Genomic DNA, 18,327 nt, shown 5'->3' with positions numbered 1-18,327 from the left:
CTGAAAGAGACACAGCAGTCCTTTCCTGGAAGTGATACGAGGTCCTCAGTGATGGCAGATCTGGTCCCTGCCTGGCCACTGTGACAAAACAGACGCAGAATGAGGTGGGTTCCCCTTTGGTCTGACCCAGCTGCAGGGCTCTCTTCTAAGTTCTTGCTGAAATCTCCAAGCCACTGCTCCGTAAACATCACTGCCTTTTGGGTGTGTATTATTAGCAATTCTCAGAGACGCCCAGATGACAAATCTCTGCCACTCGTATCTTTAAGTACCCTTGAGCGACACACTCACGCTGTCAAGGGCAGTTCCTTGTCCTGTGAGCTGCCTCACAGGGTCGTTGTTGCAGGAGGATGCATACACACGCACACGACTACAACACAGGGAGCCATTGGTCCATCTAGCTCGCTTACACTGGCCGGCAGCGGCCCTCCAGGGGTTTCAGGGCAGGGGATATTCCTGGCCCTGCCTGGAGATGCCACTGGGGATTTAACCTTCTTGCATGTAAAAGAGGTGCTCTACCAGTGAGCTACAGCCTTAAGATACAGGAACCTAAGAAGCTGCCTAATAATCAAGGAGCTACATGTATGATCTAGCTCAGTATTGCCAACACTGACTGACAGAGGCCCTCCGGAGTTTCAAACCCAGCACTTCTGAGAAATGCCATGGGGATTGAACCCAAGTCCTTCTGTATGCAAAGCAGGTGCTCTACCACTGAGTTCTTCCCCTAAAAACAGAGCAAGATTCTAGTCCTCATGATTCCAAACAAAGGGCTGGTTTAAGCAGGAACATCAGAAACCACCTTATACTGAGTCAGGCCATTTGGTCCATTTAGCTCAGGGCTGTCTACTCTGACTGGCAGCAGCTCTCCAGGGTTCCAGGCAAGGGGTCTTTCCTTTGCTGCCCAGGGATTAAACTTGGGACCTTCTGTATACAAAGCCTTACTCCCAAGCTGTGGTCCAGCTTCTAAAGTCAGGTTCCAGTCCTCATGGTTCTGCTGGAGTTTGAACCCGGGACCTTCTGCATGCAGAGATGGTCAGCAAATGAACCACAGCCTTTCCCCAGAAATATGATACGGCAAGTCAGACAAGCATGCTCACCAGGAAGGCAATCTCACGCCAAGCGCTGGTGGCAGAGGCAAATTACTTCCACGTAAACATGTCCCGTCGTTGGACTCTTCAACTGGGAAAGGCCAGCTGCTCCTCTTTCCCCTTTTATCACCATCATCATCGATAAGAGTTGCGTCAAAAGCTGAAAATGCACTCAATGCCCCCGCTTCTCCAGAAACACAAACACCCCAACCGTGCTCCCCCCCCCCACGAAAAACCCAGGCAAGTCCCCAGCTCAACTCGCGCCACCCAGATCCCTCGGGGCACAGCTAAAAAGACAACAGCGCTTGTACAGATTACAACCTCCCTGCGGCCTTTTTGAAAGCCATCCTCTTTTTGCAGGCAGGCAACTTCGGGGAAGAAGCATAAATCTTTTTTAAACTGCAAGGGAGGAAACCGGCTACTCCCGAGTCGCAGGGAAGGGAGCAGCCTTGGCTGATGCCCAGACAGGGTGGGTGTTGGTGTGGGTGTGGGGGGTGACCCACCCCACCCCAATAAAGGAATCCAGCCTGGGAGTTCTCTGGTCCCAAAAAGGGCTTGCAAGCCCCACCTCAAACTCAGCAGGCTCCACAAAAAACCCACCCACCTCGCCCAGGGACAGTCCAACCGCTACCCACCCCCCAAATGCACACGCAAACATCCTCTTACCAGCTTCGTCCGGACTCTGGGGCAACTTTTAGAAAGGGGCCTGGAGTTTGCAGAGGGAGCAAAAGGGAAGATTTATCCCTGCAAAGGATTCGGCCGGCCAGGAATGAAAGGGGGGGGGAGGGGAGGCCCGCTCCAGGGTGGCCGGGAAAGAGAGAAAGTGGCCACGTTCCCACAGAACCGCAGCCAAAGCGCTTCGTTCTGCCGCCTCGCTCTTTTGGGTGGGTGGGTGGGAAAAGAGGGGGGAGATTCGCTACAAGGCAGGACTTAGCCTGCTGGAAGATGTCAGGCCTGCCCCCCCTTCCCGAACACCCCCCTTCCCACGCCGCTCTCCCCCTTTCCCTGCTCTCCCAAGGGGCTGGGTTTGGGGATGACTCAGCCACACGGCCAAGATTTCGGGCTTCGGGCCAAGGAGATGAACGAGCCGCGCCTGGGCAAGGAATCGCTGGCGGGGTGGTTTCTTCCTTTCTTGCCGGAGGAGCGGACGAAAACGGATTTGCAAAGATGCCAGGAGCAGCACTTTGTGTGTGGGGGGGGGGCAGCATGGAAGAGAGACAGAGGTCTGGTCAAAATCCTGCGTTCGAATCCTTGCTTAAGGGTTTTCCTACAATGGGAATCCAGGTGGCAGCTGTGGGAGACGGGAGGCTGGACCAGACTCCCCCTTCATTGCAGGGATCCCAGCTAAAGGATCCATCCAACCTCTGCTTTAAAAACCTTAAAAGCCTTTGGTCTGATCCAGCAGCCAGGATCTTCTTAGGCTCTGACCTCGGACGCCAGCAACAGAATTCAGCTTTCGGAGAAGGTGACTTTTGGTTTTAAAGAGGCAGGCTCCCAGTCAGGATGCAAGGGCTGTGTTAGCCTGAGGCTGATGTTGTCTGAAACATCTGGGGAGCCCCAGGTTTGGGAAAGGTCCCAGGTGATCTGCAAACAAACCACTGACCACTTTCCTCCCAAAAGCTAAACCTGGGGGCAGAGAAAGGAAGTGAGCCACACGCATTGTCCTGATTCAAGAATGCAGGAGAGGTTTCAATGGGCTGTGCAAACACCATGCACTTATTCCCCACTCACTGCAATAAAAAAGTCCTGGGAAATGTACTTTGCTGGAAATATAGCCCTGCATGGGGTAAACTGCAGTTCCCAGGACACTTGGGGGGGAATGCACTTTAAATGTGTCTTGCATGTATGGTGCATACACAGGCTGGCACATGGCAAACGTGCGCACTGAATTTGAATCTTAGGAAAGGGGAGGGAAGAGTGGAGCATGCGGGAATTGCGGCAAGGAGCCAGCTTGCCCCGTATTTATTCTCACACCTGGGTCCCACTCTCTCGAGATGAAAACCAAACGCCAGACATTTTACACACACACAGACCAAATCTGAAAATTGTAACCATTAAGAACTCACACAATCTTGACTACAACAACCCACAAATTAAAACGAACTTCAGCACCCAAACAAGACAGACCAGCAACAGCAGAACTAAATAATTAGAGGCTCTGGCCACATAATGCTCGGTTTGCTTTTGTAAAAAAAATACGGCAGCACCCAGCCTCTGGAACTCCCTGCCTCTTGACACCAAGAAGGTGCTTTCACTGCACGTTTTCCAGCACCTGCTAAAAACATTTTTTGTTAAGGCAAACGCAGAATGCCGACGTTTGTTTTTATTTGGTTTTCAGCTTATCGTTGGTCTTAATTTTCTTTTGTAGGTTTTTAACACTTGTGTTCAACTAATAAGGTCCTTGTTTTGCCCTTTTTTTTGCAAACTGCTTAGAGTTTTGCTTGTTTGCTTTGCAATCGAGTGTTATGTAACTTTAATGAAATAAAATAGTTTTTTAAAAACAACAACGAACACCACCCACCAGAATAAAACACCAAACTAGTTTAAAAAGCAGGCAAAGGGAGAGGGGTGTAGAGAAGGGGCAATGAACCGCACTCCCCCCCCCATTGGAAGGCGATGGCATCTTTTTGCCCCACAAACACCCCTGCCTCTTTTTCCCAGGGCCAGCACAAGACATTTTTGTAGCCTGTAGTGCAGAACAAGATGGCAGCAGCCTGCGACCACATGCAAAAGACATTCAGACCAGCAGGAAAAATTTCCTTTAAGCGTCCTCTGTCTCAAAAGAAGGTGGCAGGCAAGTTTAAGGAAGGAGCAGAAGAAGGCCTTCAGGGTTGTCAGTCTGTGGGGGGAAAGACAGCTCTCTTTCCACCCCACCCCCCCACAGTGGATGCCAATGAGCAGAACACACAAGAACCCTGGCCCAGCAAAATGATTCCAGGTGGCTCTCGCAATTGAGCCAAGTTGCATAGACACCCCCCCAACTAATAATCTTTAGTCTCTTCTTGGAGTAAACCACTAAAATACTTTATATAAAAGGGGTGGGGTGGGGAAAAACCCACGTTCTTTCATATTTCAGAACAGAAACTGCCATAACCAAAGTTGGGGCAGAGGCTTAATTGTAGAATTGCAAAGCTGGAAGGGAACGAAGCGGTCCTCTAGCCCAACCCCAGAAATCGCAGTTAAGGGGAGTAAATGTAAGTTTGGGGGGAGAAAATACAAGGCGAGAGGAAACAGAGAAATAAGTTTGGGCAGTGGCACTAGAGCAGGCACAGGCAAACTCCGGCCCTCCAGATGTTTTGGAACTACAATTCCCATCATCCCTAGCTAACAGGACCAGTGGTCAAGGATGATGGGAATTGTAGTGTCAAAACACCTGGAGGGCCGGAGTTTGCCTATGCCTGAACTAGAGGGTGTTGGAGGGAGTCTGGATGAAGCCAGAGTTCGAATCCATCCACCCCCCCAAATAATAATAATAGATTCTTCCAATGATATTACCACAAGCAACTGAGTGCACATTGCCACCTAAAGGCCAGAGGAAGAACTACAATGAACAAACTGATTTTTAAAAAGGGGGAGAGAGATTTTATCAGCCCCTTATTCATAAGTCTTCAAGCTGGGCAAAGCCTATAAGCATTGGAATCTCCTTGCCCCCCCCAAAAAAGACCAGGAGGATATGACTGAGAAAGGGGAAAGCCCCACCCTCACTCAACAAGGGGTTAGACTAGATGACCCCCCCCAACTTCAAGACCCCCACCCCCAAAACTCTTTACCTGCATCATTCTCCCGGCGATCCACTTCATCGTAGACATCCATGGCGAGTTCCTCAAAGAGACGGTTGCTTAGCTATAGACAGATAGATAGATAGATATTTGGGGTGGGAGGGGAAAGAAATGAGATAAGAAGTCGGCTCATTAACAGGCTTCCAGGTGGTAATTGGGGAAGGAAAGTGTCAGAGCAGAGAAGGGAATGGTCTCAACTGGGCGGTCCAAACAGGGAAGCGTTGCTTAATGGTTACAGCCAGCCAGGAGCCAGACTTGTGAGTAGGAAGTATTCCCATGATCCCGAGGTTACCCAAGTAGGTTGTGGGGGTGGGATTCCCGGGGGGGCAAGAGTGCAAGGGGGCAGGGTGTGGGTGCGTGTGCTAGAGGTGTAAATGACTCTCAGATTTCCCCAAAGCTGAGGTCACTGGATCAAGTTCATCAGTTTTGTCGAACTAATTAACCTCCATAGTTTTAATTGGATTTCTGAACAACTGTGCAATCAATGGCTTTGAATTTCATAGTGTTGTTATGTTCCTTGGAGATGTGAGATGCAGGAGAGAAACTTACTTTATAAACTGAAGGCAGCCCTGTTTAGGGAAGCGTTTAATGTTTAACAGACCACTGTATTTTAATACTTTGTTGGAAGCCGTCCAGAATGGCTGGGGAAACCCTGCCAGATGGGCGGGATATAAATAATAAATTATTATTATTATTATTATTATTATTATTATTATTATTATTATTATTATTAACTACTTAACACTGTATTCCAAAGAAAATCTAAAGTACCGTACTTTTCCGTGTATAAGACGCACCCTAATTTTGGGGACTCCAATTTCAGAAAATGGCCCAAAGTTTTTTGGGGGGAGCATTGCCAGAGCTGTTGAGCTTTTTGGGGTGCGGTGCGGGTGTGAACGCAGTAAATCACTAACCTGACGATTGCAATCGCTTGCGCCAGCTAACAATCGCTCGCGTCTGCTACAAGCATCTGACCAGTCACCAACAGCAGAAGGAAATAGCAAGCGCAATTGCCGCAGCGGCAGCCCGTCCTCATCCGCCCTTGCCGCAGCCGCCAATCACACCACAAATCGCCAATGACAATCTGCAGCTCGTGGTTGCAACCAATCACCCCCCAGTTTTTAAAGCTTATTTTTGAGTAAAAAAAACCAACACCTAGTCTTATACACGGAAAAGCAGGGTCACTTTTAAAAAGCAAGTAGAAGAAACTGCAACCCAAGAGAGAGAAGGAACGTCTTTATTCAAAAGAGGCACCCCCCCCCAAGAAGCAATGCTTCTATTTAAAAGAGGTTTTCCCTCCAGAGACAGGGGAATGCCCTTATTTCAGGGAGGGGAGGGGATCTGCAGGGCCTCCAGATGTTGGAGGTCTGTATCTCCCAACTCCCATCCTTCAGCAACATCCTTCAGGGGGCATGTTGGCTCCCCAGTTCAGGGGCAATAAAACAGCACGTTTTCAGGGGGGAGAAAGCCTGGGGCGGGGAGATCCATTTTTGAACTGACCACGGGGCCCTCCTGACTCTCTGGGACAGGCTTATGACACCCCACCCAGGAGCCTCGCCCCCCCCCAACAAAACCCAGAACCACCCTCAATAATCCCTGGAAGAAGACTCACCGCCTGCAGTTTCTTCTTGGCTGCTTTGGCGAGCTCAGAGAGGTCCAGGCTGTTAGGGAGAAGGGCAAAGAAGCCGTCAATCTTCTTCCAGCGAAAATGAAATCGGGGATCAATGCCCATTTCCATGCACCCCACCAACACACACACACACACACACCCCTTACATCCTCCAAACGAAGCCTGCCGCCAGACTGTTCAAATCTGCAGAATACCCCCAATGAAGAAGTTGCGACGAACAGATTTGTAAGGGCTGGAGGTTTTTAAGCTGAGGGTGGATGGCCATTGGTCAGGGATTCCTTAGCTGGGATTCCTGGGGTTGGGCTAGATGGCCTTTGGAGGACCCTGCAAACTCTCAGGGCCTGTAAGACAGAGCTATTCCGCCTGGCTTTCAATCTGAATTTAGCCTGATCTTTTATTCCCCTTCCTTCCCTCCCGCTCCCCTTTTTATGAAGATTACCCACTCTGAGATCCCACAGCTAATTCTCCCCTGGTCTCCTTGTTGGCCCAAATAGGACTAATTTAGCCAGCTAGCCCAGGTGATCATTTCATGTTTATTGGATGGATTTCCCCCCTAAATTGATTTTGGAACTTTGAATTTATTGTTATCACACTTTTTTACTGTATTTTATGCTGTTTTTTTGTTGAATCACAATTAAGTGTTTTAAATTTGTTGTTAGCCGCCCTGAGCCCGGTTTTCTGAACCGGGAAGGGTAGTGTATAAATAAAAAATTATTATTATTATTATTCATTATTATTATCATAATTGAGGGGCAAAGGCAGGTTTGTCTTCGGCCCGATGGACGCAGGTGAGAGCGCGCTGGAGATTATAGGCCCTTCTTATGCCCATTTATATCACACTTCTGTCCGGTTTCCATACGACTTTGCTTGCCGCCAGTGGTGGCGGCATTTAGCCAAATCTGGCTAGCCACAAAGAGAAGGAGGTGCTGGACTAGGTGGGCTCCAGCGGTCAGACTCTCTTCTCATCCCTAGACCCTTGGGCAGATTCTCTCAAGGGCGACCTTCTAAGCATTCATAATCCTGGGGTTTTTCCAGCCCTGCAGAAGACTGGGGGTGTGGGGAGAGACTGACAGGCCAAACACGGTCACAAAAATATTCTATTTATTCCCACCCTCCCTGCCATTTTGCATCCAAACTCCTCCAAGCCCACCCCATAAAACAGGCACTGATAATCCACGTTATATCTCCCTAGACCCCACAGAAATTTGGAGGGCGTGTGTGGGGCACACAGGGCGACGGTGGCGTCATGCAGACGGAAGCTGAAGCCTTGGTACCTTTGAGACATGCATTTTGGGCGCACTCTGAACTCCGAAAAGGCAGCGAGGGGTTGGAAAAAGAGAGAAGTGAGGATGTTAAGAAAAAAAACAAAAGCAGAGTGTTATGTAGCCAAAGGGTGGGGATTCGCACTCGCCTCCTGAAGGTCTCGCAGGTGCTCACTGGGTCAAGATATCAAGCCAGTCTCTCCTTGCCTAACACTGACCCAGACTGTGCCCAAAACTGAGCCGAGGGATGCAGTGAAGGGGGTTGGACTAGATGACCCTCAGGAACCCTTCCAGTACAATTCTACGCTTCTAAGACCAAAATACACCACAGTCTGGGGGCCTCGACAAGCAGCCAGGGCCCCCTGTATCTGGTGCAGAGGACCCCCCCCTTTGGGGTGGGTGAGAGCGACCCACTTAAGAACCCTCCTCAGAGACGTCAGAGGGGCCACCACCACTCAGCCCTTGAGGCAGAAGCACCCAAAGGTCAGATCTGAGGAGCAACGATGGGGAAGGCTCTTGCTTCAGCTGTAGACAGCTCAGTTGGTCAAGCATAAGACTCTTAAACACAGGGTTGTGGGTTCGGGTCCTGCCTTGGGTGAGATTCCTGCGTTGCAGGGGGTTGGACTAGATGACCCTTGTGGTCCCTTCCAACTCAGCAATTCTATAATACAGTCGTAGCTTGGATCCCGAACACCGTTTTGGCTCCTGAACGCTGCAAACCCGGAAGTGAGTGTTGCGGTTTGTGAACGTTCTTTGGGACCCGAACATCCAGCGGGGCTTCCGATTGGCTGCAAGAACTTCCTGCAGCCAATCAGAAGCCACGCTTTGATTTCTGAACATTTTGGAAGTCGAATGGACTTCCGGAACGGATTCCGTTCGACTTCCGAGGTACGACTGTACCAGGACGCGGTTTAGGAGGCCAGGCCAGTCGTTCTCAAAGGCAAGGAGGCAGCAGGGGGCGCAAACGACTATCAGACTTTGAAATAGCTGGCCTCCCCGCCAGTTCTGTTGAGTTCAATGGTTTCAATTGCATTTTGAACAAATATGCCATGAATTGTCACTGTTCCTCACCTGTCTGCCATTTGCGGGATGATGTAATGCCCATTCTTGTGGTCTGCGTAGAGAGACAAAATAAAGAAAGGAAATGGGTTGAGTGAGATCAAAAGCGGCTCTTCTGAATCCAGTTGCCCTGCCCCCCTTGCACAGAGGCAGGTTCGCTGGCTCCCTTGGACCCCTGCATTGCAGGGAGCTGGACTAGATGACCGCTGGGGGTCCCTGGGCCGACTCCCTGGTTCCACAAAGATTAGCAGGATGGCTCGTTCCACAGCACCACCAAAACATACATTCCCACTTGCTCTGTTGCAGCAGAAACAGGAAATGCCAGGAATTATTTGGAAAGGTAAGGGTTTTAAACAACAACAGCCATGGCATCATTACGTGTGAGCGAAAGAGCAATGGCCCTGTGGCGAAGTTTCCTGGGAGAAGAGCGACAGAGAGGAAGTTCCTAAACAGAATCAAGTCACACCACTCTTGCCTTAACAGTAAACACCATTCCAATCGCTACATTTTTTAATAAAGCAAGTAAAATAGCAATATTGCACAAAAGGGGCTCTTGGGAAAGGACGAGCGAATCACACGAGCAGAACAAAACACCTTATCCCGAGTCAGATTCATTGGCTCATCTAGCTCAGTGTTGTCTACACTGACTGGCAGCTGTGGCTCTGCAGGGTTATTTTTTGGAGGGGGAGACGCCGGGAATTGAATTTGGGGCCTCTAGCGTGCAAAGCAGACGCTCTCCCAACGAGCTGCAACCCTTGCCTTAAAAATTACCATACTTTTCACTCCATAAGACGCACTTTTCCCCTCCTAAAAAGTAAGGGGAAATGTGAGTGCGCCTTATGGAGCGAATGCAGACAGGAGGCTCTGCTCAGTGTTCCCTTTAAAGAGTCGCGTGGAGTGTGTGTGCAGCTCTTGGGGGCTTTTCCCCGAGGAGGGAGAAGGGCAGCCGCGCTCCCTTTAAAGGGCGTGCTGAGTGTGTGTGTGGTGCTTGCAGGCTTTTCCCTGAGGAGGAAAAGCCTGCAAGTGCCACACACAGCTCCACGCAGCTCGTGAAAGGGAGCGCTGAGCAGAGCCTGGAATGCATACAGGCTTTGCTCAGCGCTCCCTTTAAAGAATTCCCCCCCCCCTTGCATTCCCCCTCTAAAAACTAGGTGCATCTTATGGTCAGGTGCGTCTTATGGAGCGAAAAATACGGTAGATGTTGGTCCTTATGGTTCTGATTTAGGAGCCGATTTAAATAGGAACACAGGAAATGCTGTGTGTTAGCTCGGAGGGTTGCAACTTTGCATGCCGAAGGTCTCAGGTTGAATCCTGGACATCTCTAGATTGGGTTGGGAGAGATGCTTTATCTGAAATCCTGGACAGCTCCTGCCAGGCAGGGGAGACAACACTGAACTAGGCGGGCCAATCGTCTGGCTCAGTGCATGGCAGATTCCCTGTTTCCGCTCTGCAGCTGTTTTGTCTTGAGCAGGGACCCCTCCCTGAGCCCCCAGCTCATCTGTGTTCAGAAGGGAGGCTGGACAGACCGCTCAGCGGGAAGCTTCTGTGGTAGTAGGTTGTTATCCCAGAGGTTCAGCTCCCTCCCGCTGGAACAGTGTGCATTCTCTTACCTGGCTTCCGCCCGCAGAGGTAGAAAGCCAGCCTGTCCGTCAGCTCGTACTGGCATTCCACCAGGCGCTCGGCCAGTTCGTGCTGAGACGCCTGCCTGTGGGGAGGGAGGGAGGGACAACGGTCAGACGAGGTAGGCCAGGGAAAAAGAGAGAGGGAGGGAGGGAGGGAGGGAGAGAGAACCCACCCCAGTAAACAGGACTCGTTACAAACTTAACACAACAGAGCGGATCTGCTGCAACCAGGAACCACAAATGGGTAACCATCTAATAGACTGCTGATAGGTAAAGATAAAAAGGTAAAGGAAGCTTTTAATGTTTGATTCATTACTGTATTTTGATATTTTGTTGGAAGCCGCCTAGAGTGGCTGGGGAAGCCCATTATTATTATTATTATTATTATTATTATTATTATTATTAGTATTATTATCATCATCATCATCATCATCATCCCCTGGACGGTTAAGTGGTTAAGTCCAGTCAAAGGCAACTATGGGGTTGCGCCACTCATCTCGCTTTCAGGTTGAGGGAGCTGGTGTTTGTCCACAGACAGCTTTCTGGGCCATGTGGCCAGCAGGATTAAATGGCTTCTGGCACAACGGGACACCGTGACGGTAACCAGAGTGCACGGAAACACCGTTTACCTTCCCATCGCAGTGGTACCTATTTATCTACTTGCACTGGTGTTCTTTCGAACTTCTAGGTTGGCAGGAGCTGGGACAGAGCAATGGGAGCTCAACCCATTGCGGGGATTCGAACCGCCAACTTCTGATTGGCAAGGCCAAGAGGTTCAGTGATTTAGACCACAGTGCTACCCTGTTAATAAGCAACATTGTGCCAGCAGTGGGAGAGGCTAGAGTCAGAAGTGGGCGGGGCCATGCATGTCATTCTTATAGACACTCTCACCTGGCATAATCGATGGGGCTGCGTCCGTTCACGTCAGGTGCCCCGGGGTCCGCCCCGTAGACGACGAGCAGCTCTGCCTGGAGGATCTGGCCCGCCTTGGCAGCAACGTGCAGGGGCGTCGTCCCTTTCTCCTACAAAAAGCAGAGGATTTTGCTCTACCGCCACACTCAGCGCATGCCCAGAGGCACTCTTTCTCTTTCCTGGCTATTCTACAGCCGGGCTCCGCCAGTTAAGCGAAAAGGGCAGATATTCAAAGACCTAGCAGGGTAAGAAACCCGACATTGGGAGATGGGCAGTGGCGGGGGCTCACCGGGTGGAAGAAGTTGGCCTGGGCGCCCAGGGAAAGAAGGCGCAGGCAGGTCTCCAGGTTCCCCGTCCGGACGCTTGAATGCAGTTGCTGCGGAGGAAGGAGGAAAGATGTCAGGTGGAAGGAAACACAAAGCTATCTACAAACATGTGCGCACACAAACAGGCCAGCCCCCCACAAACCGAGGGACGAAGACCCCGGAAAACAAGAGCTCATATATCCCATTTAATTCCTCTCAACCACTTCAGGCTGGGAAGCTGGCATGGTTACAGATGCCACACAATACTCATTCTTCATTTGTAAGAAATCCATGTTTTAGCCTGACAGCTCCTGTCCTTTGGAACTCCCTGCCTAGTGACATCAGTCAGGCGCCTTCGCTGTGTACTCCGTTCAGCAGCTGCTAAAAACTTCTTTGCTTAGGCAAAGCCCGACATGTGTTTTCATTTGGTTTTTAGCTTATTCCAGTTATTATTATTTTTAATTATTTTAAATCGTTGCTTTTAATCTGTGCTTTTTTCTGGGGGGGACGCAGAGGTACACTTACCCCTAAACATTTTGTGAATCTAAGTTTGGCCTCACTGAGAGGTAGTATTTCAATAGGAGTAGGAAAATGAGAGCACCCCTAAACATTTTTTTTAAGAAAAAAGCACTGCTTTTAACTCTGATGGTTTCCTGGCGTTGTTCTTTTCGTAAACCCCTTTCAGGTGCGCACGCAGAGGTGTCTACCTTGCTGAGGTCCTTGGCGGTGACGCCGTCGTCGTCTCGGCACGGGAGCTTGTGGACAAAGGCCAGCATCTGGTATTTGGCACGGATGAATTCAGACTTGGTGGGGCTGCGATACAGAACAGGAGCAGATCAGTGAGGAACCACACTAAGGCGCCGTCCGCACTACAGATTTAAAGCACGATTATACCACTTTAAACAAACATGGCTTTCCTCCCCAGAAGGAATCCTGGGATCTGTAGTTTGTCATGAGTGTTGAGCGTTATTAGGTGACACCCCCCATTCTCCCCCTCACGGAAGTACAATTCCTAAAGTGGTGTGACCATCAATTCCTCTTTTTCAGGGAACTCTGGGAATTGTGGCTCTGTGAAGGGCACAGGGGGAGGGATCTCCCAACAACGAACTACAGTTCCCAGGATTCTCTGGGGGAACTGTTACAACTGTATGATGCTGCTTTAAACGAACTGCCTTTCTCCCCTACAGGGATTTATTCATAGCAGTGGCCTTGAGAAGACTCAGGTAGTCTGGAAGCTCACCAGGCTTCTGGATAATGAGGGCTAAGAGTACCTCTGCACATGACCAGAGGCACTCTTTCCCTCTCTGCTCTACCTCCTCCAGCACAAGCTTTGGGCCCTGCCCTGGGAAGGCACTAATTCTTGGTTTGAACATTTTATTAAAAACAACAAAATATGGAAGTGGAAGACTGCCTACAAGGCAGAAAACCATAATAATACCAAGAAATGCAATTGAACATAGAGACCTACAAAACACTTTGACAGCTATTCATTGTTTTTGCCTTCTTCCATCATCATCACCATCATCATCATCATCTCCTCGTAGAAATGTAGAGTTGGAAGGGACCCCAAAGGTCATTTAGTCCAACCCGCTGAAATGCAGGAAGCGCAGCTAAGCTGACAGGTGGCGTCAGAATTTAAAGCCATCAGAGCAATGTGCAGAGCAAGAACAGAATGAAACTTGGATATGCAAGCTCTGCGAAGGGCAAAATAAACTCCCTTTGATTTTGCAGTAGCTCAAACGCTGTCAGAAATGATATATGGGTCCCTTACCACCTCAGACAACCTACATATCATTTCTGAAAGAGTTTGAACCCTCCAAGTTATTGGGTGAAGTGTGGAAATGACCAACGGTGTCCATGGAAATCTTAAATCTGCTTCTGCCTGATCTGGAGCCCTTTGGATGCTTCGTACTAGAATTCCCATCAGCCCCAGCGTCAGATAGCCATGCCTGCTGAGGATGATGGGAGTTGTAGTCCGAAATATCTGGCAAAGGCGGAGTTATGACTTCGTCGGGTGTCTTCTGCAACCAGAGCTGCTCCTGCTCCTTTTCCAACCCTTTCAGACGTCCGCTCCAAAACAGGCAGAGCTCTTGGGTCTCTCCTCTCTCTGCTGCGGTCAGCAAGTTCAAAATTAGTTCCCCGCTTCGTTTGCAGAACTATTAAAAGGGCCCTTGCAGGAGGCTGAGATGTCTGAGTAGGCCAGGAATATGGCCACAGATAAAGAATAGAGGCATAAAGGATAGCTCAGTCGGTAGAGAATGAGACTCTTAAAGGGTTGTGGGTTCGAATCCCATGTTGAGCAAAAGGTTCCTGTGTTGCAGAGGGTTGGACTGGATGACCCCCGGGGTCCCTTAAAACTCTACATGTCTATGAGTCGATGATCAGAGAGGCCTTGGGAGAGTGTGTAGAACAGCTGTCCCTAACCTAGCGCTCTTCAGAGGTTTTGGACTACAACTCCCAATCAGCACAGGTGCAGTCCAAGACAAAGCCAGGATACCTAGGGCTGATGGGAGGTGTAGTCCAAAACCTCTGAGAGGCCATCAGGTTGGCAAAAGCAGATTTAACTCTATACAGAATTAAAGGAAGAGCTTTAAAATTGAGCTGTCCTCATCCTTTAGGTTGCACGGTCTACCTTCTAATTCCAGATGGGTGATAAAAATGATAAGAAAAATATTGAAATGCGACGTTCCCTTAGATCCAGCGTCGATACTGCTCAACTGTACACTGCCTATCACATGCAAAGAACATTTAAGGAACTTACATCAGATCTGCTAATGGCTCAAAAGTTACATTCTTGGAACGAATGCTTAATAAAATTTGGGATTTGGCTACAGTGGCAAAAACAATGATGCCTCAAGAGCCAGAATTGCAAGTGAATACATAAAACAATTCTGGGAAAATTGGCTGCTCCTATGTAATATTGACATCCCACGAAAGCAAATTCAAGTAGATTTTGAGAGGTTTTTAGAAGAAATATTGCAATTTTACACTAAGTTGTATTTTCTTGCAGATTGTTACGATTTGCAGCAATCTTATCTGGGGCAGTGGAGTTGTTAGTAACTGTCAAACAATGATTTTTTTTTAAATGGTTCCAGTTAAGAATGAGTTGTCAGTGGAGGCTAAATGGTCCAACATTGACATTCTGAGTAAGACAGGGATGTACCACTTACAGGTAGGTAGCCGTGTTGGTCTGCCGTAGTCGAAACATAATAAAAAAATTCCTTCCAGTAGCACCTTAGAGACCAACTATGTTTGTTATTGGTATGAGCTTTTGTGTGCATGCACACAAAAGCTCATACCAATAACAAACTTAGTTGGTCTCTAAGGTGCTACTGTTAGGGATGTACCAGAAAATCATAATTACAGCTGGCTTCTTCCAGCGGCCCCTCCCTTCTCTACGCACCCCATATCCCCCACAAAAATTAAAAAATGGTCAATGCCCACCGCCATCCCTCCTTGCAGGATGAATGAGCCCCACCCATCTCCCCAGGTAGGTACCCCCCAAAAAAAATCCTCTCCCCATCTACCCCCTCCCCCAATCCACCGGAACTCACTGGACTTTATCCTGCGGGTTAGCCTTACGCTTCCCGCTCTGGACCTGCGCCGGATCAAGCAGCGAGTGTTCCCATATAGAATTGGCACCGTTACTCGCGAGGGTGTGCACCATCTGAGGACCGGGGGGCAGGGATTGGGAGAGTGGGAAGAAAAAAAGGAGAGATAAATCAACAGGGAAATGGCCAGTTTACCTGCAGGATCACCTTCTTGCATCGACGCTCATCTGACCGCTTTGGCCTGTGGAACTGGCATTTGTTACAGGTGCCCGAATAAATTCTCCTTTTAACACGCTTGTAAGAAACCAACCTCTGTGGAACTCCCTGCCTGTTGAAGTTGGTGTACTCGTTTTCGGCGCCTGCTATAGGCACATGCCATCCAGGTGGGTAGAATGTGGAGATCAAGTTGTTGCTGCTTATAATACCGTACCTTTCGACTGCTTTTAATACCTGCTATTGATTGCTTTTTAACATTACAGGCCTTGAAGGTCCTCTCTGAATGATTACATGGTCTGCCTCCCCAGTGCCCCCAGAACTCCTGCAAAGACTGTGACCTGGCCCCCAGCCCCAAAGCTGAGCAAAACTTGTTTAGGAACATAAACAATGCACATTTCCGAGCACAATTCAAAGTGTTGGTGCTGACCTTTAAAGCCCTAAACGGCCTCGGTCCAGTATACCTGAAGGAGCGTCTCCACCCCCATCGTTTTACCCGGACTCTGAGGTCCAGCACCGAGGGCCTTCTGGCAGTTCCCTCCCTGCGAGAAGTGAGGCTACAGGGAACCAGGCAGAGGGCCTTCTCGGTAGTGGCGCCCGCTCTGTGGAACGCCCTCCCATCAGATGTCAAAACGATAAACAACTACCAGGCTTTTAGAAGACATCTGAAGGCAGCCCTGTTTAGGGAAGCTTTTAATGTTTGATGTATCACAGTATTTTAATATTCTTTTGGAAGCTGCCCAGAGTGGCTGGGGAAGCCCAGCCAGATGGGCGGGATACAAATATATTATTATTATTATTATTATTATTATTATTATTATTATTATTATTATTATTATTATTATTAGGAGAGTCTGCTGGATCAGACCAAAGAGGGCCCCCTACGCCAGCATCCTGTTCTCACGTCGGCCAACCATATGCCCCAGTACGAAACTCTCAAGTAGGACCCAAACACGAGAGCACTTTCGCTTGCTGTGGCTTCCATCAATTGGTATTCAGAAGCATTTCTGCCTCTGACAGTGGAGCCAGATAGTAGCCACTGTGGCTAGTTGCCATTGATAGCCTCCTCCTCCTCCTCCTCCTCCATAAATTAGTCCATTTCTCTTTTAAAGGCATCCAACTCGGTGGCTGTCACTGCCTCCTGCAGCGGGGAGCTCCACAGTTTAACTGTGCAAAGAAGTCCTGCCTTTGGTCTGTCCCGTATCACCCAACACGCAGCTCCATTGGATGTCTATGAGTTCCAGCACATGGACACACAATTATGACATACGCAAGTTTAGAAGCTTCTTTCACATCGCCTCTGATTTGCCTTCTTTCTAATTTGAACACTGCAACCTTCCTTCCCTGGGGATCCTCTTAATAATTTTTTTTATTGCATTTTGGTGTGCTGGAAAGAGAGATGGAAGAGACAGGCCCTGCCCCCAAGGAGATTACAATTCCTCTTTAACCAGGCCTTTATACATTTCACTGATTTTACAATCATTTTGACATTTCAAAACTTCCTTCCCCCACCGTCTGTGGTTCCTTAAATTTATTTTTAATATCTTCTGCATATCCAAATTAACTTAATTTGTTCATTCATTCATCTTCTTTAAATATATACCTTATGAAACAGCAGGTTATTACAATAATCCTGACAATGTTTTTAATCTGTTTACAATTTATCTGTAAATATTCAATACACCATTTCCATTCTTTTATAGAAAGTTTGCTATCTTGATTTCTTATTCTTCCGGTAAGTTTTGCCATTTCTGCATATGGATTATGGAATATTTTGTCTTTTTTATATTGTAATTTTAGGTTGTAAATTGCCCTGAGATCTACAGGCATAGGGTGGTATATAAATGTTAATAGTAACAACAACAACAACAACAACAACAACAACAACAACAACAACAACAATAATACTGTATTGGCCTGAATATAAGCTGCACTTTTTTTCCAAATTCTGATCGTGAAAAGTTAAAATGTAGCTTATATTCATGACCTTACGCCTCCGGCAGAGTGGCGCACCTCCCCACCCCCCCCAGAAAGCAGCCCAGGACCACGGGGCAATGGTGCTCAGCCCTCCCGCTGTTCCCAAACATCCCCAAAGCCGCTGAATTTTAAAGTTGCGGCTTATATTCGGATGCGGCTTATATGCGGGCCAATACGGTAATAGCAGACTACGCTTCAAAATCAGCCAACCAAAACAAGTCTATAAGGATTGGAGAATCTTTAAAGAATATTTAGAAAACTATGGAATAAAAGGAAACATCTTGGCAGAATTAGACTGATCCCTGTATTGTATAAATATAAGTTTGTAGGGAGGGAAAAAGAAATTATATGAGAAATACGTAACTGTACGGTATAAAGTAATGGATAGACAAAGTTCAGTGAGATTAACTGGAAGTCAGTTTTAAATTTCTTTTCTATAAATGTTATAACTGTGTTCAATACCAGGAGTATATATGATGATAATTATATTAACCTTCTTATATCTTAAGAGTGATGGTTTGTTTGATTTTTCTGTTATTGGTTTGATTGTATGTTTGTTTACTTGTATGTACGTCTGTTTTTCATACATGTATTTATTTTAAATTAATAAAGATATATTTTTTAAAAAAATCAGCTTTGTGCCACCATTCTGGGGATGCCACTGTCCCTCCGCCCCCATCCCAAAAGGTGCCCCCACTCACCTGCAACAAGGTGGCCGACCAAGGGCTGTGACGAAGGTGCTTGACGATGGATATATGGCGCCCCAGACTGCGATGGACGCTGCAACATTCGTCGCAGACCAGCACTCCGCGATTGATTGACGCCCAGCCAGGGTCTGGAGGGAGAGAAAACCACAAGTTTGAAAGTTTGGAAATAGCAACCCTTAACATCCGTTCCCAGTTTTCTTAGGGAAAGCACCTTGAAATTGCTAC

General features: G+C 48.2%; 1 protein-coding gene across 4 annotated transcripts in view; it reads right to left on the bottom strand.

Moving 5' to 3' along the window:
* The window catches only part of GIT1 (GIT ArfGAP 1), a 48,986-nt gene that overhangs the window by 10,827 nt on the left and 19,832 nt on the right, over nt 1-18,327 (bottom strand). For 2 of the 4 annotated variants that reach the window (XM_081172042.1, XM_081172043.1), the window contains exons 2-11: nt 18,097-18,230; nt 15,209-15,321; nt 12,362-12,467; nt 11,639-11,725; nt 11,329-11,459; nt 10,426-10,520; nt 8,828-8,870; nt 7,769-7,795; nt 6,477-6,525; nt 4,856-4,928 (exon numbers count right to left, since the gene is read on the bottom strand). In XM_081172042.1, coding sequence (XP_081028168.1) covers nt 4,856-4,928; nt 6,477-6,525; nt 7,769-7,795; nt 8,828-8,870; nt 10,426-10,520; nt 11,329-11,459; nt 11,639-11,725; nt 12,362-12,467; nt 15,209-15,321; nt 18,097-18,230 — 858 coding nt within the window. The remainder of the gene's footprint in view (nt 1-4,855; nt 4,929-6,476; nt 6,526-7,768; nt 7,796-8,827; nt 8,871-10,425; nt 10,521-11,328; nt 11,460-11,638; nt 11,726-12,361; nt 12,468-15,208; nt 15,322-18,096; nt 18,231-18,327) is intronic. The other 2 variants (XM_081172044.1, XM_081172045.1) reach the window with 1 other exon arrangement.

The sequence above is a fragment of the Podarcis bocagei genome, assembly GCF_964188305.1.
Source record: "Podarcis bocagei genome assembly, chromosome: 15".
Classification (NCBI taxonomy): Eukaryota; Metazoa; Chordata; class Lepidosauria; order Squamata; family Lacertidae; genus Podarcis; species Podarcis bocagei.
This window is presented reverse-complemented; position numbering and strand designations above follow the sequence as displayed.